The sequence below is a fragment of the Oculina patagonica genome, chromosome 5, assembly GCF_052425735.1.
Source record: "Oculina patagonica isolate OP01 chromosome 5, crgOcupat, whole genome shotgun sequence".
NCBI classification, from domain to species: domain Eukaryota; kingdom Metazoa; phylum Cnidaria; class Anthozoa; order Scleractinia; family Oculinidae; genus Oculina; species Oculina patagonica.
Genome location: NC_135762.1, coordinates 31,432,450 through 31,445,804, shown reverse-complemented (window position 1 = coordinate 31,445,804; position 13,355 = coordinate 31,432,450). Strand labels below are relative to the sequence as shown.

Sequence of the window (13,355 nt, the reverse complement as noted above, 5' to 3'; positions counted from 1 at the left end):
AGGGCCCTAGGTATCATAATTATTCACGTTACTCGCTTTATTCCTCCTCGGGCATTGACTTTCACCAATCGTCCACTGCACTGTTCTAGCCCTGCCTCGTACCCAGACGCCTCTCTCTCTCTCTCAAGAAAACGACAAAATTGCCAAGAAATCGACACGTTTTCTCGCAGGCGTCTCGCTCCCTTTCCTTCTCCTTCCCGTGGTCCCTCGCGCTTCGCGCTCGGCACCAGTCACTCGCGCTTCGCGCTCGCTTTGTTCTTTGTCGGAGAAAGAAAATCGAGGCGCCTGAGGAGGAGGCAGGTTCTAGCCTGTTCTGTTTGTTTTGTTTTTTTCCTCAATCAAATCCTGGCTTCATTACCGTTACTCAGTGTTTATTAGCACAGACGGGAAATAATTTGTGACAGACACCTGAGCCCTCGTTAAACTTTTCATTGGTGCCAGCTAGAGGGGAAGAACTTTCTTTTTTTTTCTTTTTCATCATTCCTCTTGTCATTTTTCTTTCTTTCTTTTTTCGTAACTTTTTTGTTATTTTTTGTTGTATCGTGATTCGTGAGGCAATGTCGAATAAAGACACACCATTCCCAAAATGTGTATCTAAAATGGAAGTTTAAAATATATAAGGATACGCTAAAATTATGTTGCATGTGTATAAAATCGAAACATTTAAAAGTTACATATTATTTTGAAAACAGTTATAAATTTGGCAACCGGAATAATAAAAAGACTTTTCGGCGGCTTCTGTCCGTACTTTAGGCAGATGTAATAAATCAACCTGCCCTGTTTGTCTCAGTGCCACATCTCTATTAAAAGTAAAATATTTTTTAACAAATTGGGGCACTTTGCAACTAATGCACCTACGAACTAGATTATATACACGTCTTTGGCGTATTGCCTCCATCGTCTCATAAGCAAGATTTTTTTAGAGCCTCGTCACTGCTATATACTCTCTCGTTGTCATAAGGCATATATATATAAGGCTTTGACATTCTCCTTCCATTTTCTTCGATTTGCTGCTAGAGCTCTTGCAGTCACACATGACTGCCAAGCAGCTGTTTGCCTTTTGTCCTCATCCTTTGTCATCCATCATCCTGATGGCAAATCAGACACCAAATAATATTTATCTATCTCTGTGTGACTTCCGCCGGAAGTTATACAGTGCTGTCTATTTGCTAAAATTAGCCCATGTTTTGTTTTGAGTGGCTAATCGTGCATGATCGTGGCCTGTGACATTGAGGTGCGCGCCAAAAGTGCCTCTAGCACGTATTGTTCTGGAACGATAAGGGTCACAAACCATAGCTGTGTTGTGTAACATTCCTGGAGTTTCAGTGATTTTCTGACGCGCGTGTATACAGATTTTCACAACGAACATGCTACTTCGATTGTTTAATGACATCCTGATCGAATACTAAGGATCCCAAGTAAGTGATATTGTTTTATTTGCTTGATATCTATGTAGCAATCGGGAAATGTCTGTCTGCCGTTTAAGTGCGCACGTTTAGACAATACTGTAAAGCAAGCTAACAGAGCGCAGCGTGGAATTCCAGCGACCCATTAATTTTATCGAACAGAATTTTACTGCGCCATGATAAAACTGTCATCGTCGTTTTATATAGTCATTCAGCCGTTATTAGTTATGTGACAATCGAATACAAATGTTGGGAAAGAAGATAAATCCACAAATTAATGGTCCCGATGCAGCATGTTGACAAATCTTTCACAAATCGAAAGATATTGTTTGTCCAGATAAGCTGGGTCGATTTAATTAATTAAGAAAAGCCACATATGGTTTGTACTTTGAAAACCAGCTCATCAATGCAGCTGCTGTTTAAAAAATCAAACCACAGGGTAGAATTGTAAAATAAGAAATTCAAATTAAATCGCATGACTGCGCCTCCTTACAAAATTTTCAACACAAGCGAGGTGGGGGCCGGGGGGAGGGGATGTGAGCCCCTTGAGGAGGGGGGTGTGGGAGTGACCCTAAAAATAAGTCTGATCTAGCGTAGGGCGGAGTCCCATTTAGCATTTTCTCTGTTTGTCATGTGCCCCCGGGACCCTGCAACGGAAGTTCCCTTTTCACTGAATCACTGCTGAATCGTGATTATATTACGACATCTCAGGAAGTAGCTTGAACTAAAAAAAAATAAAAAAATAAAGGTTTAATTTGTAAAGCAGCTAAACATGCTTTAGGTTAGAGATTCTCTTTACTCTTTAGCCTGCGTGGCCGGCGTACAAAGGAGAGGTGAAAGGAAGTTCGAATCGAACGCGGGGAGCTGAAAGAGCGCGGAGCGCGTTGAGAGAGCGCGTAGCGCGAGGGTAGAGCGCGAAGCGCTGTTTTAAAAATTTCTTTCTCACCCGTGTGTGTGTCGAAAGCCGGTCGAAAGTAAATCCTGACACCTTTTTAAAGCTGATTTCAGAGATATTATCGCCATTTCCCGAACGCTTTTGTGATTCACTCTAAAAAGCTCTGAGTACACAAAGCTATTAGAGCGATGAAAACTGTGGAACGCAAGACCCTTGACTTTTTGCTGGCAGGCTTGCCAAAAATACCAATTTAATTTATATTCTTTAGCTATCTCCTCAAGTTACACTGATCGCACGCCTTTTTCAGCTTGGAATTTTTTTCAGGACAAGGAAAGTTCTGACAGGAAAGGGAAGTTTTGGGCAGGACGTTCTGGAGATCTGCGGTTTCGGTTTCAACGCCAATAATCTGAACTATACGGCAAATATCGGTGGTCAGCGAGAACGAAGCCCGAAGCAACAATTTCAACATGCTTGGAGTTAGAAGACAGTTCGTAGCAATGTGTTTGACCTGGGGAATGATAAGCCTGCCGGGATTTAGCTCAGCGTCTAACAGTAAGTATAAACTGATAATTTTCTTTTACTAACACGGGAAGTTTTTAGTTTTTTGGTACTTAACGCAAGTACACTTTGATTGTCTGTCTTCGTTCCGTTCAAAGAATGATGGCCATTTTGAAGTCAGGATTTCAATCGGATTTATTCAAGATCAAATATTTGAGTTTCTCTGTGACCTTTCGTTTTCAATTGGCTCTGATGTTATTGTTTTAGTTAATTCCTTGACAATTTTAACAATAGAAATCTAACCCTACTTTTTCACGAGTCTAGATTATCCTTGAGAATTGAAAAAAAGATTTCATCATAACAGCGTCACTGAGTCAAAAATCCTCTCTCTGTGTTCCGTCAGTAAAACAGATGTTAAGATGTCACATTCATTGGCTCAGACACTTTAGTCAAGGATGGCCCGTCTTTTAAAACGGCTCGTTTGTTTAAGAAATACGTAAGACCGTTCGAAGCCTCTATTTTCTACGTGTACTGAAAAGTTTCTATGGACAAAAAATCTGCTCCACTTCCCCATAACGGACGCAAAAATTACCCATTTCAGCACTGCTATGGCTCTGCGTCACGTTTACATTCCGAAAACAAGGAAAACAAAGACATTACCTAACTCAAATAATTTATGATTGCTTTGAATATAAGCAGATATTTTTTGCTATAAAACGATCGGACTTATCATATCACTTACATGTTATCTAAATTTCATATCTTTGATTTTAGTTCAGTGGCAAATTATTTGACCGCCCTGAGTTTTAAATCTCTTTGCAATCGATCTCAACCACAACAGATAAAGGGTCATAAAGTTATAAAAACAAGAGGGGACTTGCAGTTTACTGATCTTTTACCGTTCTAGAGAACAGTGTAAATCGAAATTCCCTGCTGTACGTAACAACGATTATCAATTGAAAACAATAATCAACTAGATGGCTTAATGACCCTTTTAATTAATTACATGTAAAGGAAGATAAAAATATGCAATTAATAGTGTAATGAATTAAATAATTACCTTTGGTATTTTCAAATTTTTGAGTCTTTATGTTTCTATATTGTTCCTAGATCAGCTACGTTAGAATCAAATGTTTTGTTTATTATTTCGATGTTACAGCGTAAAAGGCTTCAAACGAAGTTCCTCTCTGGGAGACATTTTGAAACTTCAGCCGCAAATTATTTTAAGAACGCTGACAAGAGATTGACACTAATTCTATTCATAAAAAAATACGCCGGCCGATAACTGAGAAAACACGAAAACGTAAATAAGATTACACGGCTCCAGGTAGACGGAGTTTATACGTTAATTCCAAAATTTCGATGACCACATCTATATTACAAACCGCCTTTTGAAATCGATATTACAGCTCAAAATTTTTAGCCTGACTAATTTTCTGTATTTCTTACAGTTTAAAACAATTGGTTGTAAGACTCTTCCGTGATCTTCAGCTCTGACATGATCAGGTCTTTATTTCTCATGACCTACCACTTGAATTTGCTATTAAAAAAATAGCCGGAGAAATCAGGTTTTAATCACTACACCTGAACTCGCTGTAATGTTGAAAAAGAAAACCATACAAAATGGATATTACAATATCGTTTCGTTTTAACTTTAATAGAAAATCGTTTCTTTCGTCTTTGCTTTTGAAAATCTTCTTTAAATCATACGGTGAAAAAAATAAAAAAGCCGGAAGAATACTAAGCTAACAAAAGATAAATCTGTTCAAAAGAGGATTATAAAGATTGCACGATATTCCAGTTTAGCCGCCTACTGAGTGTAATGGAATATTTAACAAATATTAGCTCTTAGATGCATTAGGACAATATCCCCTATTTGACGATTTTCTGAGAGGCAGCTAGCGTCGGGTAAATGCAATACTAACTCGCTGAAAGGGTTATTTCTTTAAGAGACCTTTTAAGGCGTGGAAGGGGGAATTGGGGTTTGTTTCAACTCTTAATCAGTTAGCACGCTTTAAATAAATGTATAAATACTTTTCTCATTGGCTTGCCACCTGGAAATATGGGACAAATACCTTATTATAGGAAATTAACGATACATGTAATTAACGCGAATTTCAAAAATTCGCGTTAATTTCATGTACGTTGATTAACGTTATAGTTAATTAAAGTCGTGCTATTTTACAGCATTATTATTTTAAGACTTCTTCATTTCCGGCAAAGTTATGTTTCCACGTCCATCTACTTCTCCGTCAAAGCTACAGGAGTAACAGAGGCAGTGGAAAGCGCCAGGACGGGATGTATTCCATCCTGGACCCATTCATTGAATATAGTTCACTATTTGGTCTGTTTAAACATCTTTGTTGTGTATATGGTTTATCAGAATTAAACCTCAAGCTCTGTTGTTGGACGTTGTTCTTTTGTCTTTTGAATAGCACAGGTTGCTGTAAAAATTACTACGCATAAAATTCGCGTTAATTAACTGCATGTAATCACACAACACACAAGTATTTGCGTTAAATAAATGCATGTAAATATAAATTTTCGACAATTCGCGTTAATTTTATTACGCGTACATTTTGTTCGCGTTGTTAAAATGCCTCGTTATATTCCTATAATAAGGTATCATAAAAATCTGCAATATCACAGCTACAAACCGATGAGTGGTGCCGGATCTCTTGAAGACCTGGATCAGTAACTCAGTTAAAACGGAAAATATAGACGGCAAACTGATCCTGACGGCTTAAGCGGGGAGGGGGGGGGGGGGGGTGTAGCGAAATGATGGGTTTAATAAGGTTTTTCAGATCATGAACCATCCACAGTCTAAGGTCGCAAACTGGAAAAGGCCGTCTTTCAATGGACGCTCATTTTGTCACTTGTTTGCTCGACAATGTATGTGCGTGCTTTTTAGCCAAAGTTTGCAGTCTCTAAACCTCCCCACGTAGGAACTGAACCGGTTTGTGCATGTAGGATGAAAAAAACCTAAACTCTCAGAAATGCATTTGCTTTTCAGCTCCAGGTAAACCAACAGACCTTCGCGTCTCAAGTGTTCACGATTTAACGATCACGCTGAAATGGACAAAACCGCTGACTACTGCTGGCACACCAGACAACTCAACTCTGACGTATTTGGTGAGCCATACAGCTGTTGGTAGCAACACACACGATCGGCTGACAGTGACAACAGAGAGCGCTCAGCTTGACTTATCTTATGGTGAACAGTATAACATTTATGTGAAAGCTATTCGATCAGGTGATCGAAGCGATTGGTCGGATGCCTTGAGGGTCAATACAAACGATTTGGGTAAGTTTGAATTCTTTAATAAAAGTATATTTTTTTATGTTGTAATACTGGCATGTCCTTTTTCTTTATTGCCGGAAGGGGAAACAATTTTCGCGGCTTATCTCTGAGTTCAGAGCTAGGAAAAACAGTGACAGTAACGCGGTGTGCCTCTTCCTCGCGGGGTAACGTGGAAACGCGCGAGGAGATCGCGCTTCTATCGTTGAAAGTTCAAAATATTACGCTTTGTGAAATGACGGTTACTAATCCACTTGACCCTTCACAAAGCCCAATAGCGCCCACCTTTGACGCTGACTGTCCGTTTGTGAGCTATCAGACCGATACTAAGGGCGCTTTCCATTTGGCCGGCCAGACTGGGGTATATTCGAAAGCTGAGAATTCCGCTGTTAGTCAGATTTTTCCTGTCAAATCAGTTTATATATAAATATACATTGTTGTGGTGGATTTGTGGGAAAATCTCGTGCAAAAGGCTCATTTCACATTGAAAACCACCGGACCGTTAGGCCAGTTCTGAAACTTTGGAAAGCGCTCTAAGTACCATAATAGCACAAATTGAAGTCATGATGAATACGACTATTAACCCTACTCTAGCCATACCGGCCATGATATACCCTTTTTCTCAGTAGCAAATAATATATGGCATGAACTTTTTTCCCATTACAGTTCCAGCGAAACCCATTAATCTCCAGGTGGCTGATGTTAAAGGCTTGGTAATCACAATGAGCTGGGATAAACCACGAACAACTAAGAAGGGAATAACAGATACATCTACATTAGGCTACTACCTCAGCTTCAATAATCTTGAAAGCAACACGAAAAGGCAAATACAAAGTAACAGAAGACAATTTTCTCTTCGTCTCGAGGGGAACTCAAGATACGAGATTAAGGTCCTAGCCTTCAAGGTGTTTGACACAAGCGCTGCTGGTCCGTGGTCGGACTCCTTCACGTTTAAAACAAACGAATCTGGTAAGTGCTGGGCCGACAATCAAAACTTTGCCCTCCAACCTCGTCCCCAGAAGACGCATCTTCTCATGTGAACGGACGGCGCTCTCAACTGATAAAAAGCGCGGGAAAATCGTCTGAGCCAAATCACGTGTTAGTTTGGTGATGCGTATGATTAGCCGAAAAGTCTCGTGCCGGGTGTTTTAACTAATCAAATCAAAATGTCAATGCCTTGGCTACCCAATCAATCGCGGTAGCACGACTTTTCCTGCGCTCGCCGCGTGTTGCATGCTTTATTTGCGAGTTTTGATTGGCTAATTCCGCTGTATGTGACCTTTACTAATTATCCCTCCGTTTATCCCACAGTTCCAAGCAAGCCTCCAACAAACGTCAAAGTTGTTTCCAGTACTTCCTCTTCTATATTAGTCACATGGGGACAAATACCCCAAGATGGTACCAATGGCATCATTTTAGGCTATGTCGTATTCTACCGTGAGCAAGGTTCTTCTCAATGGTCTGAACGCGATGTTAACCTGGTCTATTCTAAAGAACTGACAGGCCTGGCCACTGGAAAGCAGTACTCAGTCAGAGTGGCTGGATATACGAAGATAGGACAAGGAATCAAGTCTGTAGCCAAAGGAATTATTGTTAAAGGTAAAATATATATTTTGTTCGTTTTACTTCTACCCCTTCTAGCTCGAGGAAAGAGATCTCTTCGCGCGCTAAGATCGATTCTCCCGCTCGTCTTTTTTTCGACCCGGAAAAATTCCATTCCGATGTTATGAACTTGTGCGCAAAAATATAAATCCAGAGAAACTACACGGAGCTCTGACTTTCTTTGTATGAGCTTTGTACCTTGTGTGGAATTTTTCTGGTCGAACCTCATGCCTCTCTCGAGAGGGAGAATTCAGTGATCGCACGAAATACTCTGAGGCGAAAACACTTCACGATAAAATATCATGTGATCTGTCGGCTAATGTAACTAGAGTCCAAAATAATTTTTTTCACTGACCCTATTCTTTTGATAATAAACTGGGCTATGGCCGCGCAAGTCCTATTCACTCGTGGACACAAGAGTTTTTGTTATGCTATCGAGAGGCTCATTGGGGGGGGGGGGGGGAGCTGAACACTGCATTACCTTCAAAAATTGGCAATTACCGCAGGACCGCAAAAAACTTTGGAAACACCGCAAAAGCAAACCTCAATGTCCCCCTCCTAGCTTAGGCGTTACAACCCAATTTTTAACGAAACGTAATGGAAAATGTATTTAATTTCTAATCAAATGATGTGCATCATTTCTGTCTTCTCAGGCCAGTTAATCACTACTACAGAAAAAGTCACTACACAAAAACCAACAACGCGTACGTATTTTTTAGACAGTCATGTATTTATTCTCCCTTTACTGATTCCTTCTTTAAAGGAACCTTGTCAGTCACGCCTTTGTTTTGTTTACATTCGAGATTATTGGTATTTATATATTTACGCGGGGCGTGTCTAAACGAAAGAGATCGAACAGACTTCTATTAACACTACTTACAGCAATGCAATAAGATTTCGCTTCACCATTCAATTTCCATAATTTCGAGGGCATCGATTATGGCGGATTTCAAGGCGTGGCTGACTAGGGTCTTTTGATCTTCCTATAATGGGCCATGCTTGTCTGGCCCTTGTTTGTGGGGCCGGCTAGATAGATGCATAAAAAGGAGGTTACCTTATCATCACCTTGTTTATTTCCCGCCAAAATTCTTCTGACCGAAATGTAAATTGCCCAATGACTTGCTGCCCGCCAAAAATCATGATTTCGTTAACTTTTATATGGCGTACCAAAAATGGTTTGGAGTGTAAACGCTATCCCTGAGATTCCTTTGACACGTACAACACTGACCAACCAAAATTATCAAGACTTTTCATCAATTTATATTAATTTCGCTCTTTACTCACATTTTTCTGACAGCCAAATCGACGAGCGCATCAACAATAAAAATAACCACAAAGTCAACGAAAACTTCGACAGTTTCCAAAACAAACTCGACTATTGGTGAGAAAGCTTTGCAAAAAATCTATCCATATCTTTACGCTAAACTACGAAAAGTAAGTGTTTCCCTGCCTCATTACGGGATCCCCTTATGGGAAGTATCCTTCGAAGTAGCGCTTCCATTGTAGCATACTAATCTCTTTTTGTTCGTGCACAATAGTTCCCGAAAAGCCGCACAGCAGATCAGCCAAACCTTATAGAACAGGAAGTGTACATCTTGGTACATTAGCAACTACTTCCACTGAAGATTCTCACAGAACAACAGGCGAGTAGAGTTTTATTTTGTACCAGGTTGATCCCTAGACGCGATCTCATCTCCCGAGTGTCGTAAAACTAAAACCAACGAAATCACTCCAGCCAATCACAAAAGACACAGACAATCCAGTGAACCAATCAAAACTCGAAGCAAATACATGTACCCGGCAGGAAGCGCGGGAAAACGTGTGATCGAGTCATGATTTGTTTTGGATTTACTTTTGATTGGTTGATAAAGTGGCGCGAGTTTTTTTTTTAACCAATCACTATTTAAGCGTAGTAATGCTAAACCAAACAAACGCGAACTACTTTCCATACTCAAGTGAAAATCGCCCTAAGAGCTCAGATGAATTAAGATAAAAATTCTCTAACTTATGTTGACAAATTTACATGGTACAATCTGGGAGAATTTGATTTTCGTTAAATTGCTACTGTCTTCGTTCAGCTGCTTCTTCCAATTACATTCTTTAGTTGGTGTGTTGAATGTAATGTTTCTCTGATATAATATTAATGTGGTCTGGCTGACGTGAAGATGTACTTTTGCAGATGCCCCCTCCAGTGATCCTTACACGAGAACATCAACTTATACATCGGGTAAAACTGCTATCAAGCCTTCGGTTTCTACAATGCAGTCTTCGCAAGGACATCAATCAGATCAATCTACACCAGTTGTTAGTGCTTCGGTCGGTAAAGGTACGATATGCAAAAAGTGTTTAGGAAAGGCATCTTACTTGATGAACTACCAATTCATCAAGTCAAGTCAGTTAATACAGTAAAAACCCGCGTGTAAGAACCTAGGCATTTAAGAACCTTCTGGCAGAAATTTGCTTTTATAATACCCCAAAATATAAGAACCTGTTTAGCCAAACAAATTCCTACAGGTTCTTATATGTAGGGTTTAACTATTTAATTTATATATTTTTTACCAAAAACCAGAAAGGTGATGTTACTGGGGTATATACAGTATGTTGTTGGACTTTTGGCAACATGGGTACATTAATAAATATTTATAATGAAGAACAGACCATATTTTATACTATTTTCTGATAATCAACAACAATGTCTACTCTGTAGAAATTAAGATCTAGAACCTGATTAAGAACCTACTTAGCCTAAACTGTCAATAAGTACCCCATAATACAAGAACCTGTTTTGCCAAACTCTGAAAAAAGTGGGTTCTTACTGTATGTCATTGTGACACTATAGTCTGCAATGCAAGCGTTTTTGTGGTGGAGCGTTGGATAATTTTGTTCGCGTATTTGGCCCTGGAGTCGCAAAGGTAGCAGCCTCACTCCTATTCGCTAGGACGCTTTTTCACTCACTCGCCAAGCCTCTTCCGAGTTCGAAACCTAGATGGCGCTTCCCCGATCAAATTGTGGTCGCTCGCTAAACAGTAGCTTGCAAGCGCAGACATATTTCCAGCTGAAGTTTCTTTTGGTGGAGAGAAACGACAGCTGGAAATACGTCTGCGTTCGCAGGCTAGCTAAAGAGGGGCCCGGAAGGGGGTAAAATGAGAACTGAGATTTGGGCAAACTTTCACTGGGAACATGGGATTTGGGTCACTGGGACTGGGAATCACAACCAAAAAATCAATAGAACTGCGACTGGGATTTTGAAAATCGGTAAAACAACAGGCTGGGAAATGGGATTCGGTCAAAATTTGGGATTTTATAACCCCCCCTCCCCCCTCAGGACCTTTGCTATAAAATACGCTTACATTGCAGGGCACTTTGGCTCAATGAGTTAAACGTCAGTTCTGAAATGAAAATTTGCACGGCGATTGCAATAGGTTCAGCGCATGGCACTTTCATTGCTTCACGTAATGTTAGCTTGGCTTCGGCGTCTGAAAACATTAAAACTGTGTTGTAGCGCAGAGACTAATATTTTTTGTTGTTGTTTCTGTTGGTCGTTTTCAGCTGATGGGGGATCCAAAGAAAACTTTTTGAACAAGATTATGATGATAGGAGCACCAGCGGCCGGTGGCCTTCTCTTGCTGATAATCTTAATAATCGTGTTCGTTTTGAGCGTCAGACGGTCTCGCAGGAGAAAACAGTTACAGCAAAATGGCGAGATTCCAATGCAGATCATGAAGGCGAAACGCAAGAGGAAGAGGTCCAAGGATGTGGTTACACGGGGGGCTAACAGCGTCACATATGAACCCCCCTCGGGGCACTCTACGCTGACCAGGGACTCCTTGACCGTGGGCTTGTTGCAAACGGTGGACGAACCGGATCAGCCTGTTATTATTGTGCAGCAGCCAAACGGGACCCTGCCGAGGACGGAAGCGGATGACGCCCCTTTGTTGGCGACTGGTTGCTCAGACAAGTATGATCATTTGAGGGTTGATTTGAGCGGAGGGCAGAGCAAACTCGAAGATGGACGCGCGTCAGGATTGTACGACAGTATTGGATCTTTTGGAATAAATGGATGCTCCGATGCAGCAAAGGCCGCTGACGGGAAAAGCGATGATGAAGAACGTTATGTCACGCAAGAACAAATCGATGCCACGCGTGACAAGGCTCAGGTCCAAGCTGCCCCGCAGGAAGGTCATTACAAAAGGCCTAAGCCAGAACCTCATTATAAAAGGCCCAAGGCAGATCGAGAGGTTGCGAATGATGTTCCTAATGAGAACACATATGAGAACCTCCCAGATACTGATCACTTGTATGAGGACCTTGGTTTAAAGAGCTCGGAGGATCCTGTGTATGAGAACACCAGAGCTTTCTCTGGCAATCAGGAAAATGTCGACAGGGACGGAGAATATGAGCCGATGATCCCCATGGTCGATGATGCCCGCTTTTAAGTGCTTCTTAAGCTCAATGGAGGCCTATGACTAACGAGAAAAAGAATAACATCGGGGACAGCTTAACGACAGCCTTATTCGTAACAGGTCTTCCCTAAAATAAGCTCAATTGTTAGGTCGCACAAACGAAGAGAATGCTTCCGTTTAAATTGCGTCGGACTCGAATTAGTTTCGGCGGGAGATTGCAATGTCGCCTGTGTGTGTGTGCCTAGGGGGTGGGTGGGCTAGGGTAACCCTATGCAAATACTTATTATTCAACAAATGCGTGCGCTGCTCATATATGGTTAGAATTCTATTGGTATCCGTCAACCGTACAAAACAGATATCCTGCGATATACGAGGGTTGCCAAAATTTGTCCGAAGTCTTGCAAAGCGCTGTAAAACCACAGTTTTTTCTAGTGCAAAACGTGTTTCGTTGACAATTTGTTGAATAATAAACAATTATCCCGCTCAATATTGCGGATTATCGTCTGATTTTAGCCCACTCGGCCTACGACCTCGTCGACTAAGTATCAGGCAGATCAGGCGATATTCCGCGCGATTTCGCAGGATATTCTTATGAAGAATATATCCTTGTGAACGAATTTAAAGTTGATATCAAGAAAGTAAAAGCGTTTTTTTATAGGTAAGCGTGAATATCTTTTTCCAGTTAGTAAGTTCAAAGAATAAGTATATGTCCAACATCAACTTTGAACAATTCAGTGAACGAAAATAGTGTACCTTTTCATCAATAAAATATAGGTGTGCCATTTCCCCAAATTATTTGTTTCTAAAATTAAAAGATAGAAACAAAACCAACCGGCTTTTTTATTCTTGTGTGTAATGAAATATAAAAGATAGCAAAAAATGCATGGCTTATTGTAGGTAAGATGTCACCACCAGTAAAGTACAATGTGACCTCATTGTATTCGGTGCAGGATGCTGAAGGGGAAGTCATGGATTTTAACATTTTTGAACAGCCAAAGTTTATATTTATGTCGTTGGAAACCTCAAAATAATAGTTGTTTCTGGTGTTCTTGTTTGCTTGAAGCTCAAACTGTGGTGTGAGGGTGGTAAGGGGGGGGGGGACGGGGGGGTATAGATCACGTTTCACGAAAAATATATCGGCTCTTTTACAATTCACGAAAAATAATAATGGCATTTCACGCTTCACGAAAAAAAAGATTTTTCTGACATAAGTAGCATACCGTTGCATTGTGTGGTTCTAGAAAATATCCATA

At 40.6% G+C, this 13,355-nt stretch overlaps 1 protein-coding gene across 3 annotated transcripts; it reads left to right on the top strand.

Moving 5' to 3' along the window:
- Positions 1-1,286: 1,286 nt before the first annotated feature.
- LOC144653667 (uncharacterized) lies at positions 1,287-12,929 on the top strand. Of its 3 annotated transcripts, none has more exons than XM_078513721.1 (10): positions 1,287-1,418; positions 2,609-2,853; positions 5,813-6,103; positions 6,764-7,066; positions 7,409-7,696; positions 8,353-8,403; positions 8,997-9,080; positions 9,238-9,342; positions 9,879-10,025; positions 11,249-12,929. In XM_078513721.1, exons 2-10 carry the CDS (start codon positions 2,769-2,771, stop codon positions 12,133-12,135), a joined length of 2,241 nt encoding a protein of 746 aa, XP_078369847.1. In that variant the 5' UTR covers positions 1,287-1,418; positions 2,609-2,768; the 3' UTR covers positions 12,136-12,929. The 3 variants fall into 3 exon arrangements, with proteins under 3 accessions (XP_078369847.1, XP_078369849.1, XP_078369848.1); XM_078513722.1 differs by having other exon boundaries at positions 1,288-1,418; positions 2,626-2,853; XM_078513723.1 differs by lacking the exon at positions 8,997-9,080.
- Positions 12,930-13,355: the final 426 nt, after the last annotated feature.

Coding starts and splice junctions, on each gene's coding strand:
- LOC144653667 (XM_078513721.1), top strand. CDS start 2,769: ATGCTTGGAGTTAGAAGACAGTTCGTAGCAATGTGTTTGACCTGGGGA. Junction 2,854..5,812: donor ATTTAGCTCAGCGTCTAACA/GTAAGTATAAAC, acceptor TTTGCTTTTCAG/CTCCAGGTAAACCAACAGAC. Junction 6,104..6,763: donor GGTCAATACAAACGATTTGG/GTAAGTTTGAAT, acceptor TTCCCATTACAG/TTCCAGCGAAACCCATTAAT.